The sequence below is a fragment of the Mastacembelus armatus genome, chromosome 21, assembly GCF_900324485.2.
Source record: "Mastacembelus armatus chromosome 21, fMasArm1.2, whole genome shotgun sequence".
Taxonomy (NCBI): Eukaryota; Metazoa; Chordata; class Actinopteri; order Synbranchiformes; family Mastacembelidae; genus Mastacembelus; species Mastacembelus armatus.
This window is the reverse complement of record NC_046653.1, coordinates 23,220,566-23,244,034: the sequence shown is the minus strand read 5'-3', so window position 1 is coordinate 23,244,034 and position 23,469 is coordinate 23,220,566. Positions and strand designations below refer to the sequence as shown.

The window sequence follows — 23,469 nt, the reverse complement described above, 5'->3', positions numbered from 1 at the left end:
GGACAAGTACTGTACATAAGGTTTATGCACTTCAGATGTGATTACTCAACACCATCAGGTGTCTGATTGACCCCGGGTTTACTGTGTGGAACAATGAGCCCATGAAGAACCCACTAGAGTTCATGAAGAACTATTTTCAGAGGGAGGAAGAACCAGGAGTCCTGCAGCAGATGGTCTGACCCCCACAGAGCCCTGATCTGGGGCTCTATGGGGGTCAGTGTGGGATCACATGAAGAGACAGAAACACTGCGATAGTCTGAATCTACAGAAGAACTGCAGCAGCTTCTCCAAGGTTCTGCAAAGTACCAGGAGAAACTGTGTCAGGTCAAACCAGGGAGACCTGCTGCTGGTTTAAGGGCAAAGGGGAGAGCTGCAGATACTGATTAGGTTTGGTTCCCTTTGCTGCACTTTGTATAAAGGTCATTGATAAATGAAATGGTAAACCTATGTAATATATATTGATAGCATCACCTCTATATTTTTAGTGTTTGTGGCACCTTAGATTTCACTACACAAACATCTACATGACTTTCTGTCCAGCCCTTATTTCTTCTTACCAGTTGTTGATATTACTGAATGAATGACATACAGGATGTTAATGGAAATATTTAATATGCTGTAGTTTGAGTACGCCTCAACTAGGAGCATGATCAGATGGTAAATGTTATACAATATGCCCGAACCTGATGTCAGATAAACCTTTTCCAGACGCCAAAGACCAGTGTAAGTAAGATCACAGCCAAGAACAGAAACAGGAAGCCTGAAAACGTCATCTGGAAGTGTAAGCAGTGGCAGGAGCAGTACAATAGGAGTAACAGCAGCAATCAATTTTATAATTATTACAGAGAATACATAGACATTTGAACATTACACCTGTTTTACATGGCCATTGCTCAGCAAAATAAATGCTATAGCACCAGAGTGTTTGAAATAGTTCGACTTGTGCTCGAACTATTTGGCTGCCTGACTGACTTAAGACTAAAGTAAGCTAAAAAAATCAAAAACTGAGTAGGGCACCACTGAGTGAAGCTACGCTGAGCAGATAATTATGACATCGAAGCATTTTGGGCTCCACCCCATAGATAAACTACCAGCAAAGATAAGGTTGTTTGCAAACTTTCTAATGTGAAGCTGCACAAACTCTTCAACAACAACAAAACTGAGGAGTCGCCTATAACTGGCCAGCCAAGTGAAACAAGTGGAGCAATCTCAAATGTGCAACCTTGTTTGTCTGCCTACATTTCGCCAACAGTCGAGGACCCTCTCACCCAAAAAAGGCCATCACTAATAAGTATAGCAAGCAAGTATATACATGGTCTATTGGTATTGTATTGGGAGCATGAATCTGTATGAACCAGACTATAAAGAAGAGTTAGTGTCTCTCAGGGTGAGATGTAATCATGAGGTTTACCTTAGGTCGACTGCTCAGTCCAGCTCCAACACAGCACAACGCGTATATTTTCTGTCACCCTGCAGATACAGAAAAGAAAAAAGTGTTATTGAACATGATTATATTTCTGCTGCACAGTGAGACTTCCTTCCTGTTGACAGGCTTAAGTATATGTCTAGTATAAGCACCCTGATCTTCTGGTCACTGGCTTTAGTTCTTAAAGACCAAATATTTGGTAATTGTCAGTAGCCAATACATTTAAAGGGACAGTCCATCATTTTGGGAAAGTTACATCCAGTCTAACTCCTATCTTGGCAGGGGAAGACTAGCTCCATTAAATGTGATAAAATATATCTTCACACACCTAACAGCTGTCTACACACACCAAATGTAGTGTCAGCAGGTGGCACTAGTGTGTATTTCTATCATGCTGAGCAGCCTGGATGTGTGTAACCTAAAAATAACTGACAGGCCACAACATTTAAATACACTGCTGAAGTCTCTCTCTCTCTCTCTCTCTCTCTCTCTCTCTCTTTCCCAGAGTGTTTCCGTGTCGTTCGACCCACTGGTCTCCAGCCAATCTGTTTCCTTTTTCCACTCCACATTTATTTTACATCACCGAGCCTGTCTTTTATCAGAATTTGCTGACTCAGCTGAAATCTGTGACTTTTTAAACATTTTACTAAATCATTGCAGCCCTTCATGCTGCAAACATGTCTGATCTGTTCTGGAAAGAGTGTGGATGTGTGTCTGTGTATGAGTTTGCATCGTGCATGATGTCAGATTAATATCTGTGCAAACTAACAAAAATGCCAACATATGTATGAAAGACAGACACACTGTTACACACACACACACACACACACACACACACACACACACACACACACACACACACACACACACACACACACACACACACACACACACACACACACACATATACACTAGTCCTTGCTATAAAAGCATAAGCAGCTCTCATATGATCAGTGGCTGATGGCGAAAACAAAAACGTTGTTGTTGGGACAGACACACAGTTATAACTGTCTCACAGCACACTACATCACTTTACTGTTGGTATATACTGTGCAGCACTTCAGTCAAAGTGCTTTAGAAATAAACAGTGACTTCATTTATTATTATCGTCAACAAAGGTAGGTGTGACTAAAGACTAATGTCACCTACGTCTTTGTGCTGAACACCTTCACTGTCGCCCATAAACCACAGAGAACTATTGAAAACTGTCCAACACTCACCTGCCTGCAGGGCTTTGCTGGCCAGTGAAATTATTAACAGGGTTCTTTCAGATTTCTCCAAATTAAAATGACGACTTTTTAGTATCAAAGTCACAATCGCACTGGTCTAAATCCTTAGCTCTAGTCCAACAAGGAGATTTAGGGTGTGGCTCGTCAACATCTGCCTGTGACAGCCCTGTTCAAACCATGGATGTAAAAATGTCTGATCAGGAGTTACCATAAAAATCAATGTTCATGTGAAACAAACTGACGGCAGCAGAAAATATTGTGTTCTACATGTTCAGTCGGACTGATGCGGTTGTGACATTCAGCTTTCCAGCTTCAATCTCAGTACAGGAATTAAAAACTGATGCAGCATTTTAAAAGGTTCCTCATCCAACTGTGTTGCAAGTGATTACTTCACTGGAAAGTATTAGGAAGAATCAGCTAATACCTCTGTTTCAAAACAGCTCCTGCTTCATCATCTGCCTTCTGTAAATATCCCTGAAGGTCCTGCTGTGCTGAATGTCTCTGACTATGGGTTAATCTCTAAAAGAAGATTAATATCAGTTCTGGTTATGCTCTCGTAACGAACACCATCCACACCGATCTCTGAAACACATCACCGTTGGACATGAGGGGGAAGATATTTTTATTTAGGGCTGTACAATGTTTCAGCCAGTTTCAGCAGTTAAAGCCTCCATAATACATCACTATGATACGAAACAGCAAGAAATGACTTAAAGCCTTAATGAAGTACTGATACTATCTTTCTTTCTGTCAATCAACCAGTGAATTGTTACAGCTTTGATGTTTTTATTTCTGAGACAGCCAACCTCTGTTGGTACATACCTTTTTAATAAGTACCCTTTCTACCTTACCAGGTCAGCTTCTAGTTTGAGTGTCATGTGATTTATTTGGAGTTGGTTTTCATATGTTAGAAAATATCTTCTGCCTTCTGAGGTCATCTCCTCCTGGTCCTACTATGTTAGTCATGTGTTTGTTGAGGCGCTGTAATGCTGAAGCTCCAGCTCTCCTTCCCGGCAGATTGATGACTCCTGCGTGGCCAAACAGGCCGCATTAAAGGGTATTACGAAACAATGCAGCCTGCCAAAACAGAGGCTTTCAAATCTCAGATGGAAAACAATGGATTTACCTCACTATTGTTTCACTCAGTGAGACTTAATAATGTCAGCGTTTCCACAAAAAGTGATGTCATTATGATAATAGCTGACAAACATATAACTGAAACAATAGAGGCACTGCCACAACATTTCTAATTTATTGGTTTCAATAATCCTGATGGTATAAAGTGTCAACAGCAGAATTCAGACGATGCTCCTAATGTGGCCTGGCTCACTAATCAATCATTTTTCATCCAGCACAGGTAAAGAAACAAAGGCCAGCAGGATAATGCAATCAAAACCAAGTTTGCTCTTTTAAAAATTCCTATGGCATTGTGAGTAAATCCCATTATACCCATTGTGAGTCCAAATCTGGTTTTGTGCACCTGACAAAGGAGCCTGTAACAACTTTGTCCAACTCCGAGGCTACCTGGGAACCTTAAATCTTAATTCTGCAGCTTGATTGAGCCATGTTATAGTCTGTGAGCACAAACTGGGACATATGAGTTTGTTTGAGTATGGAGGACATAGATTATGTGTATGTGTATTGCTATCATTGTGAGGACTATTTTCAGTTTTAATCTAATGTAGTCAGGACATTTTGGGCAGCCTACTTCAAAGGACGGTTTAAAGACTTGGTTTTAGGTGAGGGTTAGGGGCGAGGATCTTCACGAGTATAGACAGACAATGTGTCAGCACATCTTTGATACTGGAAACTGAGAAGCTTGAAGCATAGGAGTACTAATGCACCTATTTAGAACAGCTTGTCTCTCGGCAGCAGACGGTTTAGTCTACAGCAGCTAAAGGCCAGAAACATACAGAGACAGGTTCACGCTCAGTCCAGTGCCACTTACTCCACAGTGTATCTCTAATTCTGGAAATAACATTCAAAACATCAGCAGTACTCTACAAGTCCAGTGGGAATCAATCCCTGAACACCACAGAAAAGTGCCTTGCTGCTGAGCCGTGCATGCTGGTCTGCCTGGTAACCAGCTAACACACATACCTACAACCTACCCAACACTGCACTGCCTAGACAAGGCCAGCCGTCAGGTCACATTACCACATGCATTCTCTTGCACTGCCCTTGGGTTAAATCTGCAGCCTGCTTTTTAAAATTCAAACAGGGCACAAGCTGCCAGCACTGAAGGCCAGGAAAAATAAAACGCCATAGAAGAGAATAGAACTGGTGCTTTTCTGTTGGCAATGAGATGTCAGTGTTGTGAAATCAACATGTCCTCTGCTGAGACTCATAGGATACAGTTGTTCGTGTTTAATTTCTGTAGCTGCGGATGTAAAACATGATGTTATGGAGATTTTATAAAATATCCCCAAAACATGTGCATTTCAGGAAGCAGGGGGTCACAGTACAGCTCAGTTTATGTGCCAGTTCCTCTAGGTGCAGTGGTGTTTGCTACAACTTCTGCTGACACACCAAGTTTGTGTATATTTCCTTCTCCAGGGTTACAGTGTACAAGCAACACATCATCTCTACAGAACGACAAGGAAGGAGTCCAACTAAAATAAAAGAATTACAATCGTAATATAACAAATGCACAACACAGTTTATAGGTATTTGAAACTGATGGTCAATTAAACAATTGGTCAATTGACAAATTATGAATCTTCAAATTGTCTTTAAGTTGTTTTTAAGGAAAAAAATGCCAACAAATCCAACTTCTCAAACATGAAAGCTTATTTTCTTCATCTATAAAAGCTAAAGGAAATTTTCATCAATAAGAGTTGCAGCCCTAATGGGTAATGGCTGGAAACTTCTATGATATCATGGGCCAATGCAGTAACCTGCACCATCACCTCCTCAGAGTGCATCTATACACTGAAACCTGATGGGCGGCTGCTGATTGTGAAACCTTGCAGAGCAAAGTGCGTCCAACATGAGCCCACACAGAAACCTTCAAAAGCAAGACTGGAGTTAACGGGGTTCCTTAAAATCACTGTTCAGACAGCGTGCAGGAATAGAGGACAGTCAGGAAGAATCACAGCCCTCTGCTTCGCTGCTTTACCACACACACACAGTGAACAACGTCTCCTAGAAGCATCACAAGGTCACGGAGCTACCAGGTTAAAGTACTGCAGAGAGCAGGAGGAGGAGGAACAGCAAGGAAGAGGAGGACAGTAAGGATGACTGCATCTGACTCTGATGTCCACAGCACATATTTGCACAAAAAGTCACCTTTTCACTGATGTGACTATATAAAACCCAATCTGATCTTTTCCTGACTGCAATGTTCAGCACAGTATGTTAACCTGTGAAAGTAGCTGAAGAGCCAGAGAGTATTTTACCTAAATAGGCTGAAATTCAAAAAAGAGAAACTGATGTTTAAGTTCTGGTTACAGGATTCAGTTTAGACTATTGAAGCAAATGAGAAAATCCAAGGCTTTTCTCAAGGAGGAATATTTTCCATTAGAATTATGTTCACTAAATATGCACCACATGTTGGTGGTGGTATTAAAGGAAAAGTTCTACAATCCTATTTTAAATGCAATTATTTGCTTTATTACACAAAGCAGAAACTAGTGTGTTTGTAGAGTAAAGCTGCAGCCAGCAGTCCCTTCGCTTAGTAAGCAGACTGAAGTCAGGAGGAAACAGCTAGCCTGGCTCTGTCCACAGATAAATGCAGACTACCAGCATGCTTTGCACAGGTGGCAGTTACAGATCAGACCATTAGTTGCTTTAATAAAAAAAAAAAAAAAAAAACAAGACACAAATGCCACCTTATATTTGCATGAGGTTATATGATTGAAACATGCACAGATTCCTATTTAATTTTACCCTATGCAGCCATTAATGGGAACATCACCACCAATGATTACTGATGCAAACTGACAGAGGCTGCAGCTAGGCTAGGGATTATTTCCAACACTGATTAATTTGCTAATTTTATTTTAGTTTTGCTTAAATTTTTAGTCACTTAATTGTTTTTGTTCAACGAAACATCAGAAAAATGCACAATATCCTAATGAGGCGATGTCATTAAATGTCTTCTCTTGGTGTCTAATAGTCCAAAACATCAAATAGTCAATTTAATACAATATAAATAAACTAACTGATTGATCAACTAATTGTCAGCTCTGTAAATGGTCAGAATCTATATTCATAGTGTTGTATCTCCATCAGTCAGGTCACCTGAGTATCTACACTTTGAATTAAACACCCAAAAACTCCAACCCTAACTCCCATTACATGACAGTGGTTTAAGAGTTGCACTTTCCCTCAACACACACTGACACCCACACTAAAAGCCTCTTAGCATGAAAAAGGAAAACTTTCCACTTCTATGTCCTCAGTTGAAACGGCTCCTGCCAGAAACAACATCTGTGGTAGGAACCATTGACAATCGCTTCAGCACGAGAGAGAAACAGGAAAAGGGTGAATAATGACAGAAAGCTTGTTCTGTGGGTGTGTTTGTGTATTATTCATGAACATGTGTGAATTTGAATGTTGTATTCATTTTGTTCTCTCCCAGTCAGGAGCCATAGAGAAGGACCCACTCTGCAGTATTTCAGTATGTGGGCTCTGTCAGAAGAGCCAGACCAGGACAAAAAGATAAGTAGTAAGTTTTCACCACTTACCAACCTGCTCAGACACATAGATCTTATTCTGAGTTATGGAGCTAATCATATAATGACAGAGCAGAGAATGAGTGACTGAGTCTGACTCAGCTAAAAACCATCAGACCAGCTCCAGTTCTAACAAGTCCTCATTTAAGACTGTCTCCAGGCCAGGTCCTTTAAGCGACTTGCACCCAAGAAACTTTCAGCTTTACAGCTTTTTCAGACCAACAGCATCAGCCTGTTGGTCCATTTGCATTAATGAACATATGAAACCTGACTGAGTGGACTTATAGGACGGGACCTGGTATCTACCCACGTCATTGCATCTGTTGATGGGCTAAAGGGTAAAGGCAAAGAGACTTTCTGAAGTAAATGGGAGTCAAGATTTGCTACAAACAAACGTCCACAAATCTGCTGAAACATCACAGAAAAAAAAAAAAGACACTTCAGAACAATTTTAAGTTTTCTTCAGTATCCAAATAATTTAGTGATAGTTGTCTATACGTCCATGGGTACACTGCAAACAGGAACTGCTAACAGGTAACTTGGTATACTTTTAAGGTGCTGGGGGAGAAGACGACATGCAGGTAACGTCCCAATCTCCCCGGCCTCCTGCCGAATTATATCTAACGGGGCTCTGATATTCTTCAGCGTTTCAAATACATCTGGTGTTGTGCTAATTTAAAACTGTTTTCATGATTGGGAAAAACATCCAATTCACTTTAGAAATAAGTAAGAATCCAGTCCGGTTATCCCATTACTAAGAGCACAGCTCTACTCTACTGGAACTGTTAGAAATGTCTGTCAGACAGCCAGTTTACCACAGGAAGAAGAAACATACACTTAACCGCTAAACATGGTATGAATGTAGAGTACATCTGTTTCTTAACAGAGCTGAAGAGGTTTGGGCGGACTGCTTCTTGCAGAAAGACACCTACACAGTAATTGCTGAGGTAGGCGAGCATATCCCTCATTCACTTTCCATCCCCACATTTTCCAAACCAGTCCAAAACCTCCCAGTCAAAATTCAGCTCCAGCTCACTGCTGTGCAGATACTGTGCAGCCAATTACCCAAAATAAAGAGTCGGATTATGTGCAGCAATGTCTGTTTCTCAGAGGGCAGTGAGTGCTGTAACTCTGACCCATGACCTCTGTCACAGCTGATCCAGTCGACAGCCCTCTCCACAGAAAGAGTCTTCATCCACACTGTTTTCATTCACGCTGAGACAAAAGTCGGCAGACAGCAAGAAGCCTCACATACTTTCCATCTCTACTGGAGAGCTGTCTGGGTATGGGAGGTAGCTGTGGTTTGGTCTGGGCCTGGTTCACATGTGAGTCTATGTGTGTTTTCATATTTCACAAAGAGCCAGCAGTAGCTGTTCCAGGCGTAGTCCAAGCCATAACATTAACACACATATATATCCACACACAGACGTTCAACGCCTGTGCTTATTTCTCTCTTAGCAATGGAAAACAGAAAGGCTTACAGTATCAGCACTTTCCTAAAGCCAACACACACACACACGCACGCACACACACACACAACTTACTGTGCACGTCAAACCACCCGACAAACCCCAAACACACTCACTTTGTTTCACGCTCTCATACACTCTTTGACTTCATCTTCCTTTAACATAAACGCCACATTATACAGGTTGTATGGCCCAGTTTGGGACCTCATTAGCTCTGCTCCTGTGTTTCATGCTGCTAACATGCTAACAAGCTGCTTCACCGTTTCCCCTGGTAATTATGCTTCCAGTGGAGTATCCTGGACTCTTCTTCTTCTGCACAAAGTGCTTCATTAGCACTAAGTCGCCTTTGGCAAGAACATTTTTGGGCATTTTCCAGTTGAAGGTCCAGAGACCGACAAAGATGATATTGAGAAAACCAAACCAATGGTTGCTGTAGTTTTGGGCTACGTGCAAATTCACATCAGAAAATAAAATACATATATTTAATTATTGTGCCTTCAAGAGAAACATATATCAGTGGATTTTAAGGTACAATTAAAATGTAGTTATTGTATAAATGTGACCAGTGTTTAACAAATTTAATAATAAATTTCAACTATATAAAAAAATGCTGCAGCTCCTTCTTTTATTTCGTGGCTGACGTGTCTCACATTGTTAATATATCCACGATATCAACTTTCTAACAGTATAATTAGCTTCAACTCAACAAGCTACAACATTAAAATTCTGCTTCCATGTTTTTAATAATATAACAACATTGAATTGAATTTCATTAGTTATTACTAGGGGCAGCATGGTGGGTTAGTGGTTAGCACCGTTGCCTCACAGCAAGAAGGTTCCTAGTTTGAAACCCATCAGTGGCCTTTCTGTGTGGAGTTTGCATGTTAACTTTCACTAGTGTTAAATGGCTTTTTACTGTCATGTCAGAGGCAAACTCCCACTGCCTCCTGATAAACAACAACGTTTGCCTGAATTTGAATCAAGAGTCAAGGATTTGAATGTTTCTTCTACCAGTCCTCAGGCTGGTTTTAAAAGCAGGAGAAACAAGAGTGAGCCTCCATTAAACACAGTCAAAAACAACAGCCCTGATTCCCATCTGCACAACCTGCCCCTGCATCTCCACAAGGGCCGAGGGACATAGACACACAAAGACAAGAGAGAGAGGGAGCAAGGAAGAGCTTTGGCCAGAATGATGCAGCTCAAAGGAAAAACACAAGAAGGAAAAATAAAAGAAAAGAAAAAACTGAAAAGAAGAAATGAGATTACATTTTCCAAGAAGGAGGGCTGTGCAGCAATACAGCAACAGCAGCCAGAAAGACTCTACATCTGTCTGGAATTAAACAGAGACAGAGACAGCGCTGCCGTCAAATGAAAACTGTATTTGAACTTTACCGTTTTATTCATACTATAGATAAAGGGAGTCCGTACAAAACCCTGTCCAAAGCTTTCTGCCTCGACTGATCCACATCAACATTTCCCTCTCCACACAAACACTGAAGGAAAGTATAAAAATAAATGTAAATTCACAGTGTTGCTATAGTTAGAAGCTTCACTTTCTCAATGCAGAACTACTCAGCTGTCAAATATGTCTTTGCTAACCGGGACGGTTTTTAACAATTGAGCTCTGAGTTTGAAGATAATTACATGAGACATCAGGAGAAAAACAATCTTAACCCCTGGATGTTCCAACTCTGGTTCAGTAGGAAACCTGCAGAATTCAAACAAAAATGCACCAGAGCACCAAACATCAAAACTACAGGCTTTTGATATTTATAATCTGATTTATATTGTCTTTATCAGATCCTTAAACTCATCTTTCTTATATAGAAGTGCCTGCATTTGGCATTCAAGTAGTTTTATTATTTATTTATTTTTGAATAAAAAGGGTTTGATGGAAAATTCTTTCAGTATCTGAACCTAAACTCCTTTTTGTCTTTGGGTCAATTTGCTTTGAGCCAGTATCTTTGCTGTTTGTGCAAACAGCTGACTAACAACCGCACCAACCAGCAAAACATCATGTTTCTATTTGCTTTCCCAGATCTCCTTGTTCTTTGACCACGTCACCAGGACTACGAGAGGAATGTCCCTCAGACTCACACCAGCTTCCTAAAAGGCATCCCTGACCTCTGAACCCTGAGGGCTGCAGGGGTTTGTACCTGATGCACATACCAGACAAACACAGAACCCCTCCCACTATTTTTTTAAAGTCAGATTCTCTTAGGACGGACTGAAATATGAACAGACACTGACAACATCAGAGCATTTTACTGTACTGCTCTTTGTCCACTGGTCTGTGACGTTTAGTTTAAGGCAGGGCACAGGAGTACTGTTACTTCATCTGGATACTTCATTAATACTACAGAGTGTGTGTCTGTGTGTGGGAGGGTGACACACACACACACACGCACGCACGCACGCACGCAGGCTGAGTCACTGCATTCAATGGCCTGTTGCCTGTTTCAACAGCTGAGAAACCATTTATTGTTATCACTGCACGCACGTCCTTTTCTTTGTGACTTGTGAGGACCACCATTTCCAGTGGTCAGACGTGCCTTAAGACAACAATCGGCGTTTAAACAGGTTCTGAGCCAAAACGCCCATTTCATCACTTGAGCACACACAAGCCAACTCAACATTAACGAGATAAAAAGAGATATGAGACACTTTTAATGCCAAAAGCTGCGACACACAGCTGCTGTAACAGTCCGTTCAGTCCAAACAGGCAGCACAGACAGGCTGTGTGTGAAATAAGACTGTGTGACCTTAAAAGTACGTCTTTAAACACTGACAGTCAGCTTATGTTTAAGGCTAATTACTGTGCAACTCGCAGATAGATCATGAGAAATTGGGCCCCTGGGCACAAACGTGTAAAAGGTCCCTATACCTCCTAGATTTGTAGGAGAAACCACATGATTTGTAGTCTGTTTGTGGGTTCTTGTGGTTGTTTTGTATCAGTTTGGTGTCTTTTTTGCCATTTTCAGCCCGTTTGCATCTCTTCATGGTCACTCTGTACCTGTATTTACATGTTTTGTGTCTGTTTTTAGTGGTTTCATATCTCTTCATAGTCGTTTCGCAACAATTTGTTATTGTTTCTAGACTTTTCAATGGAGAGGTTAACAGTCCTGTCACGGTTCTCCTCTAGGGCCCCGACCCCTGAGCCCCCGACCCTGTGTCTGATCGGCCCTTTTCCATCCATGGTGCAACGAAACTAAACTCTCTCCACTGGTGCCCTGATTGGAGTCTGAGTTGAGACTCCAATCAGTGAGACTCCACCAGCAGGTTTAGAGCTGCCGTGAATAATTAGTCAGCTGGTTAATGCTGTTTTAAAGTGTGTTAATAAAAAAATGATCATGGAAATAGCCTAATGTGTTAGTAACCTAACAACAGAGTGTGTATTCATAGGGAAACCTGAACATGTGGTAGTGTGAAGCCATCACTCTGCTGACTAACACTGAATATACACAAACAGCATGCAGTGTTTGGCCGAGCCTTCAGGATCATAATAACCATACCAGTCAGCCTAATGTAGACTAATTAGCTATGAAGCCATATGTTTCATCTGCCAAGCATGACTTCAGCCACTGACCAGACAAACTGGCCTGGTGCAACACACCCAGCCATGAATGAACAACACACACACGCCCTCACACCCTCTCAGGTTTCCTGCTCCAAGTCCTGATGCTGTCACTGCAGGTTTAGCACTGATACAGCAAAAACACACGGCGCACAAACTACTACAGGGGTGCTGCATTATACTATACACCACACTGCAGCTCACGGTGCTGTATGTTACTACTGCTTATCCAGGGGAGACATGATTTGTCTTTACATATAGGTGCAGTATATAAAATATGTGGAAATGTGGATTTAGATTTGCTGGGGATGATTGTTTTTTAACCATCTGTGGCTGAATATGAGGGGACCAATCTTTAAATCTCCAGTGGTTGAGATTCGTGAATGCACCAAGGAGGAAAAGTGAATAAACGAAAGTGAATAAATAAGAAACCAAGGCCTGGAGTGTCCCTGTGTAGCAGATCTGCTCTGTTGCTCCTCACCAGCCTCTCTCTTTCTGCCTCACCCCTGGGACAGGGAGGAATTTCCTGAGAGAAGAAGGGATGACTTTTCCATACACTTGGCGAGAGGGAGACACAGAGAGGAAGAAGAAAACAACAACATCAGATGGCGACCTGGTTTGACTTCTCGTGGCCACCAGTGAGAACACACTGACAAACTCATACAGATGTAACCAGTGTAATGAGCTTGATATTTATGGAGACTGCAGAGCAGCCAGAGGAAGTGCACGAGGCCTGGATCGTCTCTTAATGCAGGCAGGCTGGTCTGGTGCTGGAAATACAGATGCACAGTTCCCAGCTCCTGGACATCGATCCATTTAAGTGCAATTGAGCAAGACAGCAAAGCTCTCTCCAGTCACTGAGCATGGCTCTGGATGGAAGCAATATCAGAATGAATCGCCCACATCAGTTTCATCTACGTGCATGTTTGACTAGAACACACGGTTGAGATATCTCGTGTGCAAAATTGTGCAGGAGGAAAGTTCCAACACACCTTCAGTGTCAATGTCGCACTGCTGGTCTGGCACTGGATGGATGGATCACTGGGAAGTGATGAGCACTAACCAACAGTGAGGGAGATCAGGAAACCAGGACTCTGCAGGTCTGACATGTGCAGCTCATGCTGACTGGCTGGTTAAAATCAGTCAGAGCAGCCTTTAGTTGAAGTAGGGCAGCGAGGATTTTTATACTCCAGTTAACCCTCTACACCACAGGGAGATACTGAAATGTGCCCCACTTTGCAGCACGCGAGTGCGTTATAGAGGTGGGACGCCTCAAGACTGTCAGAACAATTACAGTCCAGCTCTGATCGGCCAGGTCACAGTTTACAGCAGTGACGGAGAGTCTTTCCCAACAATGTATAAGACATTTGAAGAAAAACTGTTTGAAAACCTGAAATCACCAAACAAGTTTTCATGCACACATCCTGCACAAGAATTAAGATATAAAACCTCAGCAGTGAAACATACTGAAAACTGTCAGGGACTAAAAGCTGCATCAAATCTCTGGTTAAGTATTTATTCTGCTTTACATGTATAATTCCCCAGATTTAATCATGTTCATACAGTTTAAAATAGGATACAAAAACTAAAGGTCTTCATGGAGTTGGTAACAGATTTGAGACTTTTGTAACAAAGGGGATGCCACATTCAGACTGATAATATCTCCAGGGCAGAAACAGCCTGCTCGTTTATTTTAAGAGACTCGGACGGAAAAGTCACTTCTGTACCAGCTTCATCCGAAGTGCAGCCAAACACAGTTCAACACGTCCACTGCTGCAGTGGCTCTACCAATAGATAAAATTACAAATATCCACCGTAACGTTTGGCTGATCCAACCCTGGATATGTCATCACATGTTGCTGGGGACAATTTGCCTCCATGGCCCCAAGGGTGAGGGGGAAAACACACAGTCCAACACACAGGAACAGAAAAGCTGACTCATTGAGGAATGTGTTCCTTAGCATCAAAATAACAAGAGAAGGTAATAAAAGGTCAGTTTTCACCACCTTAACCTAAATACACCGATTTCTCCTAATGTGAGAGGATAAAGCAGAGTGGTCAGGGTGACAGGTTCACTGTGCTGGGGTGCCTTAGTCTGAGACAGGTCTGTCAGGTGGAGACATGTCCATAAACTGTGAGACAGGTTGACCAGCAGGGAGACAGACAGACAGACAGACAGATGGCAGGCCTGCATGTCTGATAACGCTGAATTTTAAATGACTTCTACTCGTTAATGGAAACACAATAACAAATCAAACCCCACGCAGCCATGATGTCATAATTACAGGGTCACATCCACGCACGGGGGCTGATTTAGATGAAGTGTGCGTGTAAAAGCGGAGTAGTTGGGCAGCTGCGGGGGAACACGCCCATGGCTGTGTAACGCTCCATGGACGCCACGCCTCGGCACGCCTGGCCTCCGAGCTGCAGCACAAATATCCCGGCTGGAAAGGCGCTGTCAGTCGGCTGCTGCTCCCCGGCGAACCTGCGCATCCAGGCCGGGAGTGTGAGCTCTGCAGGCCCTGCGGCGTTTCATCCCGCACCGCAAAACACGCACATGCACGGTGAATAAAAGCCCTCACACACACCCGCGTACACACACACACACACACACACGCACACACACACACATCGGCTGAAATGCATCTAACCAGCTGAAGTGAATGAAAGCCTTTTTTCACCCCCACCCCTCCAGCCCATATCCTTTCTCTGCAAACATATGCAGCCACTAAAGGGACCAACTGGCTTTTATTCCGGCGCATGTGAAGCCAAGGGTCCGCTCCCTGTTTGCCGCAAAATAAACCTCTAAAACCCGTTTTATCCCGGTGATGAAGCAGCGAGAAGCAGGGTGAATGTGCCGGGGTACAGATGCGTTGAGCTGAGGAGGAATCGGGCTACTTACTCTGTGGATCCGGGAGGATTTCTGGGAGAAAACCCGCAGGCTGCAGCGGGGACACGTTGGAGAGGTGTCCGCCGGGAAGACCCGCGGTGCGGCGGTCAAGGCTTCGTCGGGATTTCTGCCGGTTTGATCCCGGTTTTCACCGACTCCCCTTTCCCAGATATCCCAGATTTCCCTGATTTCCCTGCTGCCACACTGAATCCCAACAGCAACAAGACCCGCGTCAAGGCGGAGGCAGGGAAACGGACATCCGGCTCTGACTTTCATAATAAAACCTCCTCATAGCTGCACGAACCCAGCAACAGTAGTTTGAAATAAAAAAAGCAAACGTTTCATTATAATTTTAGGCTATTACATTAAAATATAATTCAAATATCAATAATATAACGTTTTAATTATTAAATAAAAATGGATCCATATTATTAAAATATTATGTGCATTTCTATTCATTTCCAAGCTCCCATCAATTTATGGTGTAAATTAAGATTATTAAGGAAACATAAAAAAATTAAAATATTTATTAACATATACTTTTGTAACAGAAATATTTTTTCCCAAGACCCGCTATTTATTTAGTGACCCCTAATCAAATAATTAAATAATAAAATTATTAAAATCAAAAAATCATTAATCAATCCCATCAACAACAAATTGGGGAACAAATAGAAACTACAAAGTTTGAGTGAAACAACCAATTCTGTCCGCTTTTAGGCTTTAATTCTGAAACTGGATCTTTCTCATTTCCGGTGTGTAAGACTCCTGATGGAGCTTCAGGTTCCCATCGGATCCAAAAAACCTCCGCGGGAGCGCGCATCCATGCCCTGCGCGTTCCCGAAGTCATGTTTCCTGTCCTGCCCAGCCCAGAAATCAGCCCTGCCGATTATATTCTACTATTTATATTATTATTATTATTAATATTCATTAAAATATTATTATGTTCTGATATTAAACTCAAAGTGGTCCTCACAATTTACAGCCACACACACACACACACACACACACACACACTGTATCTCGTCGTTAAACTGCTTTTCAAACTCAAGCCTGACCTCTGGTGGTCTGAGCCTGAATGTGTAACCAGGCTAAGGTGAAGCAGAGAAACAAGCAGCTTACGTCAACACGTACAGTGTTCACCAAGAAAAAAACATGAAAAATTAAATTAAATCCTTTCCCCTTGGAAAAACAAGCATATAAATAGTTTTGGTTAGACAAAAACAGCCCTCTGATTCAGACTGTTACATGGGATTTTAAGTGGATGATTAATAGATAAATCAATTCACTGTAAATCTAAAGACCAATTTAATCTACTAGTTGCCATTTTAAACCTAAGACAAACTAATGCAGCCTCTTTATGAAGGTTATTCTTTTCATTTCAGTGACTAATGTATAAGCATCAACAGAACCACAAACTAAAATCCTCCTAAATGATCATAACCTTGAAGGAGGATTTCCTATGATTAGCTTCAGCTAGGTGTATATACTGTTTACAGACATCATGTGACCACACTGATAACATGTAAATGCCTGTTTCATCTGTAGGACCCAAAGTGAAATATTGTACATACAAGAGTGGCAGGATTACAGCAGAACAATTAGGCAGAAAGCACAGAGGAAGGAAGAGGAGGTGGTACGAGCTGCAGCTGGAAACCACAGACAGACATCCAGTTTGTGCGTGCACATGAAGGTGGGGGCAAAAGTCACTGTAACACAAACCTCTTGGGTTCTGAGCTTTTCACTGTAAATTCATGTGAAAATAATTCTCATTAAAAACAACCCCAGCTTTCAGTCGTCCTGAGGTTTCAGTTGAAAGAGATTCCATGTCAAGCAAAGTTTTCCATCATTCTGAAACACCACATTCACAGAGTGGGATAAACCACAACAGCACACACAAAGAGACACACAGCTACTGAGGCAGACAGGCTTTTAATGTGAAGGTGCCTTCGGTGGAAGCGGGACAGCCCCTGTTGACTTACAATAGGTGACAGACGTAAAAAGGAATTTAAAGTTTCCACTCAGTTGTGTGTCAAATATAAAACCTTTAAATAAAAACGTCATCATTACATATCTCAGTGCCTTCACAACCTCAGCATGCACAGCCCTGATGAGGTCAGACTATCGAAACATTCTCGTTTGTACAAATTGCTCTGCTGAGTGTGTGTGTGTGTGTGTGTGTGTGTGTGTGTGTGTCTTCCAACTAGAGACAGAGACGCAGGTAAACCCTCTTTATTGTCCAAATCCAGGACAAACATCAGACTAACCTGTAGGAAAGTTATGGGAATCCCACAAGAATATTAAAAAGCAATTTCACACTAAATCATGTAAAATGCTGGAGTGTCTTATACCTGAGTCTGTGGTCTGATGTGGTCTGTGACCATAACCAATGATGTACTCAAGCTGTGTGCTGAGCCGACTGTGCATGCATCAGCTGCTACACACACACACACACACACACACACACACACACACACAGAGTTTAAGATGTAATCAAGGAAAAAAAAACCTGAAGAAGAATTTTTATTTCATCTGGTGGTACAAACATCATCAGTCCTTGTTAATATTGTGTGTTATCTCTTCAAACACACTCAGCTGTTAAATCTTAGCTTTGCTTAACTCTTGTGGCTGCTACGTTGCTGCAGTGATGCAGTGTGAACCTGCAGCGTGAAACAAAACCCCTTCATATATCACCCAAATGTCACTGCTGCATGTGGTGAAAGTGCAACATAACATGACTCAGAGTGATACTTTGCTGTTCTCTCATGAATGGACAGGTGATGAGACTTTGGGCCCCTGGACGCAGACATATACAAGGTCTGCACTGGCCAGGACTCCCAGACTGAAAGAGACGTTTGGAGAGTTTTGCGTCTCATTGTGTCTTTTATGTCTCGCTGTGTAGTTTTGCACCTACTTGTTGTCGTCTATATAAATATTTTGTGATTCTGTGGTTGTTTTGTGAGGTCACCTTAAGTTTCTGTTTCTGTGTAGTAATTTTGGGCCTTTCCTGGTAGTTTTTGTCTCTTTATGATTATTTTACTTGTCTTTCAACTAAAAAGAATTTGTTGTGTGTTTTTTTTTTTGTCTGTGTAGTTTTCTAGTTGTATGTTTGGTAGTTTTGTGTCTTTGTTGTTGTTTGTGTTCATCAATCCATCCCTGCTCTCAGGTCTGTCTGGACCTGACAACCATCACTGGTGAGACCCATAAAGGAGGACTGTTCATGAGTTGCACATTTAGTTTTAGGACAAAAAACATTTTATTGTACATGATTGATCATATCACTGATGTTTCTTGTACTATCAAATCTCATTTGTCCCATAAACACGTCTTTCTTAACAGGTCCAACTTATCCACGCATGTCCAAGTTCCTTTAAAAGTGTGAGACATTTCAGGCCCAGATTGGTTCTTTAGTGGCAGATGAACCAAACTGTCCTCAGCTTTATGAAGCTTTACATGTAAAATTTTTATGCTGGTGTTTTATAACTTTTTGTGTTAAGTCTGCTTTTGTTTTCTTTTCTCATTGTTGTCTTTTATTTGCAAATCCCTAAAAAGCACCACCCCCCATTATGAAGACTTAGCTCTATGTCCCTCCTGCCCCATAAACCAAATACCAAACTACATTTTTAAAACACAAAATAAACAAATAAACATCAGTGGCAACTTATCACATACAAGAAAAAAGGGGGTTTACTACAACAACAACCTTCTGAAGGTTGGTCTGTGCTCAGGCTTTTATTGAAAAAAAGGTTGTGGTGTTATATGATTGTCTTCAGCTCAATGTGGGTGTTACTTTGGCATGTAGCCCCATCACTGTGTGTGTGTGTGTGTGTGTGTGTGTGTGTGTGTGTGTGTGTGTGTGTTCAAGAGGCTGGAGACTGTATTAGGATGTCTTGCATGCTACTAAATGTGCATCTGTACAGGCATGTTGCATTGCATGCATGTATAATTATTTATATAAACGTGTATATTTGTATCATGATTGCAGCCTTATCAGTGTAGGCATGTGTTTGTTTGTACTGTATGTGTGTGTGTGTGTGTGTGTGTGTGTGTGTGTGTGTGTGTGTGTGTACATGTGGGTACATTATCTATATTATGGTTTCACAGCCTCACACAGGAAGTGTTTCTTTCTGATTCACATAAGGTCTCACATTTCTTTTCAGTGTCTGAAGTATTTGCTTAAGAGTGTCCACCAGCCTTTTTGCCACGAGCGCAGGAGAAGAAACCTTCTCTTGTTTCAGAGCTACTGAGAAACTCTGGCCCTCAGGAGGAGATGATGAGAGCGGGCTTCCTGTGGATGGTGATGGTGTGTCTGAGTGACAAAGGAGCTGCAGCATGCACAGGTAAGACGAGAAAACTTTGGGTAAATAGCTTCAGATTTCCATTTCCGTCTCCTATGATGGAAACTGCTCAGTCAGACATTTTTTAACCAACTTCAGAAGTTTCAGAATCACTATAGGGACTTTCACGTGTCCTGATCTGGACAAAATGTAGTTTAAAAACATGTCAAATATCCAAACGCAAGTACGTCTCTGATATCTTCTGTGTCATCCATAGAAAAGAAACAGTGGCAATAGTCAATGTGATTCTTTAATGATGCAGAGTCTGATTTTTCTTCACTTTTCTTCCGTCAACAAACGTTCAGGCTTCATAATATACACAACCTCTTCAGACAGTGATTTATCAAACTGCAACTTCAAAGTGAAGCAAAGATAAAAACATCTTATTTTCCAGTTTTCCTCCATTGCTTTCGTACATGACATTGTGATCAATGAGCATCATAAAGTTTCAGATTTAGTGCATAGGTCACTGACTTTGACTGATTTTTGACTAGAACATTGCAGTAAAACCTTTCTAAGCATTAAGATGCATTTAATTATAATTTGCCTTTACAATAATAACAGTTAGTGTGGAAAAATCTCAGTTTCATCCTGTCACAGTTAGTTTACCTTCCAGCAGATCAGCGTGCGTCTTCAGTCACTCTGCTGTGCTGATTGCACACAGGACATCCCTCATTGAAAACAGAGCAGTTTCCGTTCTGCTTCCAGATAAACACTGACATAACTTTGGTCTGTATGTGTTGCCTTCAGATACACTGTCTATTTGGCCTCCTCTTTGTACCATTTGAGTACTTTTTCCACTAAAAACTACTATTAGAGGTATTTAGATTGACAAGCTTGAGACACTAGGCTGTTTTTCCCCGTTGAAGCTCATCGTTATTTTATCTGAATAATAAAAAAAAGTGATGTAAGACTCTTAACATGTCTAAAACTGTTAGGTCCGTGCACCGAACACCAGCCTGGGTCCTCAGTTTCTCTCTGGGGCCATTTGTTGCATCTTCCTACTGTTTCTGCCTGATAAAGGACAAATGTCAAAACAAACACAAAAACAATGTTTTCTTAACTAGCTGAAGTAGAGTATAATACACAGCTGTGTCAGTGCTGTGTAAAGTAAAGTATTAAGTATTTAAGGTGGATACATTAATGGAGGTTTCTGATGAAGTATATTAAACTGGTAGTGGTAAAGTGTTTACTGCTGTCTGAATGTAGAAACTATTTGTGACGCAGCTGCATTTGTGTGTTATTTTAACAGGAGTAAATATCATTGTACCTCACAGGAGCAAAGAAAACAAACATACAATACATTCAATGTATTTAATGTTCAATTTAGTTGGTTTGTTTCAAGAACAATTCTGAAATATTACAGCTCAAGTCTTATTTTAATGGTTCAGGCCACTATTTCTACTGGTTTTGTGAACATTGTTCTCACCTCGTTCAAGACGTCAGGACGCAGGAAACACACAAAGTTTTAAACAAACATCCAGATGTGGGACATTTATTGGATGAGACAGTGAAAGTAAATAATCTTGTTTTTTGCCAGATGTTGGTTGTAACTTGTAAACATGTATCAGAGATAAGTGGACACTTCTGTAATTTATCTTTGACCTCCTGTGGCACGTACAGAGTTTTGGGCTGTAAGTAACATCGCAGGAGAAGTTAGTTTGAGATTTAAATCAAAATAAAATAGTTCAGGTAATTTTGCTCATCTGTTGTTCCTCTTATCTGATTATCTGACGGTTCAGGGTCTTGCTCCGTCTCACTTTACTTTTTGGATTATTTGTAGTAATTTTAGCGTCTTTGGAGTAAACCAAATGATGAAGTATTTCCAATTCCAAATCAAAAACATGGATTAAAGGCCACAATCTAAACTGAAGCACATGAAAGTTGAGAATTGGATCAATGTTCAGTATCTGGTAGTTTGGACATTTTCACAGGACGTTTTGTTTTTTAAGCTTCATAATAATGTATTCATGTATTATTTAATAAACTGTGAATTGCGACAGTCAAGGTGTTGCCTTTGCGGTGAATGAAGATTGCATACACACACACACACACACACACACACACACAAGCACACGCACACACACACACACACACACACACACACACACACACACACACACACACACACACACCCACACACTCAGCTACAAATGCCGTTTTCTCACTGGTATTTTATTTGTTGATAACCTGATTACATGTTTCCTACGTGTTTGTCAGTTCAGCCCATCGTCACAGTGTCAAAGCTCAGTGAAGTGTCTGTCTCCTGTCCTTCCATCACGCCTGACAGCTCAGAGCTCAAGTTCCTGCTTCTTTTTAATAACGACTACATCAGCCAAATACAAGTGAACAAGGTTTGTGTGTGATTGTACCTACTGAACTGTGTCTAGATGTTTGGCAGGTAGGATTCAGTGGTTCTCACTGTTTCTCTACAATAACAAACAAATGGACACAGACTGAACATTGTCATTATTATTATATTTGACCTCACTTTCTATTTACGTGCAGCTAAGATTGTAGCTTTTTTCCCAGAGAGATCTTTACTGAGTCTCACCGACAAGTTACAAGAACTGCTGAGTCCTGCCACATTAGAAAGCCACAATATCTCACCTCGCCTCATGAGTGCACTGCACTGAAATTTCATGCATGTGGTTTCTGAAGACTATGACGTCACCCGTAAATCTTGTATGCACAACCAACAGCACAAACCAGTTGCACTGAATGTCACAGAGTACAGACACTGCAATGGAGTAGAAGAAGTAGAAGAAGCACAAACTGGATTTGTAGACTTTTAAAGGGCTAAATATGGCTTCACTGGCCTTTGCTGAAAGATACAGGTACAGATCTTAAACCATGAACCTTAACCAGGTGTGGCCTTTTCTACATGTGACTACAACTGCACATTTACTCAAGTACTGTGTTTCCATTTTCTGCTATTTAACACTTCTTTGCTTGACTTCAAAGGGAAATGTAGTACTTCATTTCAAAAATACTGTTTATCTCTTTTTATTATAGAGGTCTGAATCTGCAGAGAGTCTCTTCTATGGTCAGTTTAAAGTCACGGCCAACAATAGTGGCACTTATGTCTGCAGGAGTGAGGTGCTTTACCCTCCACCATTCAGAGATGACTGTCACAGGACTGAAGTTAGAGTTGACGGGACAACGCATGGCCAAAACCTCACGCACAGTATATGGGCATTTGTATTATATCAGAAACATATGTAATACACTGAAATATTTAAATCCTTTTCTGATTTATTCATATCATTAATTTCTCTGCAAGGAATCAATGCAACTGCCCAACCAGCCAATCAGACCTGTCCAGACAGATTGACGTTCATCCCAGAGGAGGTGATGTGGGTGGGCTGTGGTGTTTTATTGGTCTATAGCCTGTCTGTTACCTGCATTGCCATCGTTATGTGGGTAAGCATGAAAACACTGAGCCTCCTGTTGACATATGAAGACTGATTTGTCACGATCAGTAAAAACCCTCTCTCTTTCCCTGTGCTGTCATTCATCAGAAGAAGCAGAAGACAGAAGACGAGGAGACAAACGTGTATGAAAACACCAGACCTAGAGACTTCAAGAAACCCTACAAGGTTTAACAACCTTTTAAGGCTGTTGCAAAGAACTATGACAGCTGCTTAAGCTAAGAATGTGCTGTGAGACCTTTTAGTGCAAATCACAAAACTGGACTCTCTGTCTGGACAACAGTGTGGCAGATGAAGAGTTAATAAGGGAGCAGGAGTGGTTAATTTAAACAACAAATATTTTCATTTCACTTTTACTTTATTTACTGAAAAAGTGAAAATAACATATCTATCTATTGTGTGTTATGTGTTGTCAAATAAAATTGTTGCAAGAACCA

General features: G+C 41.3%; 2 protein-coding genes across 3 annotated transcripts in view; one reads left to right on the top strand and one right to left on the bottom strand.

The window, feature by feature from the left end:
• The window catches only part of raph1a (Ras association (RalGDS/AF-6) and pleckstrin homology domains 1a), a 50,470-nt gene extending 34,974 nt beyond the window's left edge, over positions 1-15,496 (bottom strand). For both annotated transcript variants that reach the window (XM_026295336.1, XM_026295337.1), the window contains exons 1-2: positions 15,277-15,496; positions 1,412-1,470 (exon numbers count right to left, since the gene is read on the bottom strand). The gene's annotated coding sequence lies outside the window, so the exon portion shown is untranslated. The remainder of the gene's footprint in view (positions 1-1,411; positions 1,471-15,276) is intronic.
• Positions 15,497-19,390: 3,894 nt separating this feature from the next.
• On the top strand, positions 19,391-23,469 carry LOC113122989 (T-cell-specific surface glycoprotein CD28-like). The gene is made up of 5 exons (XM_026294700.2): positions 19,391-19,604; positions 21,822-21,955; positions 22,617-22,788; positions 22,885-23,024; positions 23,123-23,469. Exons 1-5 carry the CDS (start codon positions 19,535-19,537, stop codon positions 23,204-23,206), a joined length of 600 nt encoding a protein of 199 aa, XP_026150485.1. The 5' UTR covers positions 19,391-19,534; the 3' UTR covers positions 23,207-23,469.

Bases quoted from the DNA above. Each gene is read 5' to 3' on its own strand.
- LOC113122989 (XM_026294700.2), top strand. From the start codon at position 19,535: ATGATGAGAGCGGGCTTCCTGTGGATGGTGATGGTGTGTCTGAGTGAC. The intron at 21,956-22,616 runs GTTTGTGTGTGA...TTTTTATTATAG, and splicing joins GCCAAATACAAGTGAACAAG to AGGTCTGAATCTGCAGAGAG. The intron at 22,789-22,884 runs GTATATGGGCAT...TTTCTCTGCAAG, and splicing joins TGGCCAAAACCTCACGCACA to GAATCAATGCAACTGCCCAA.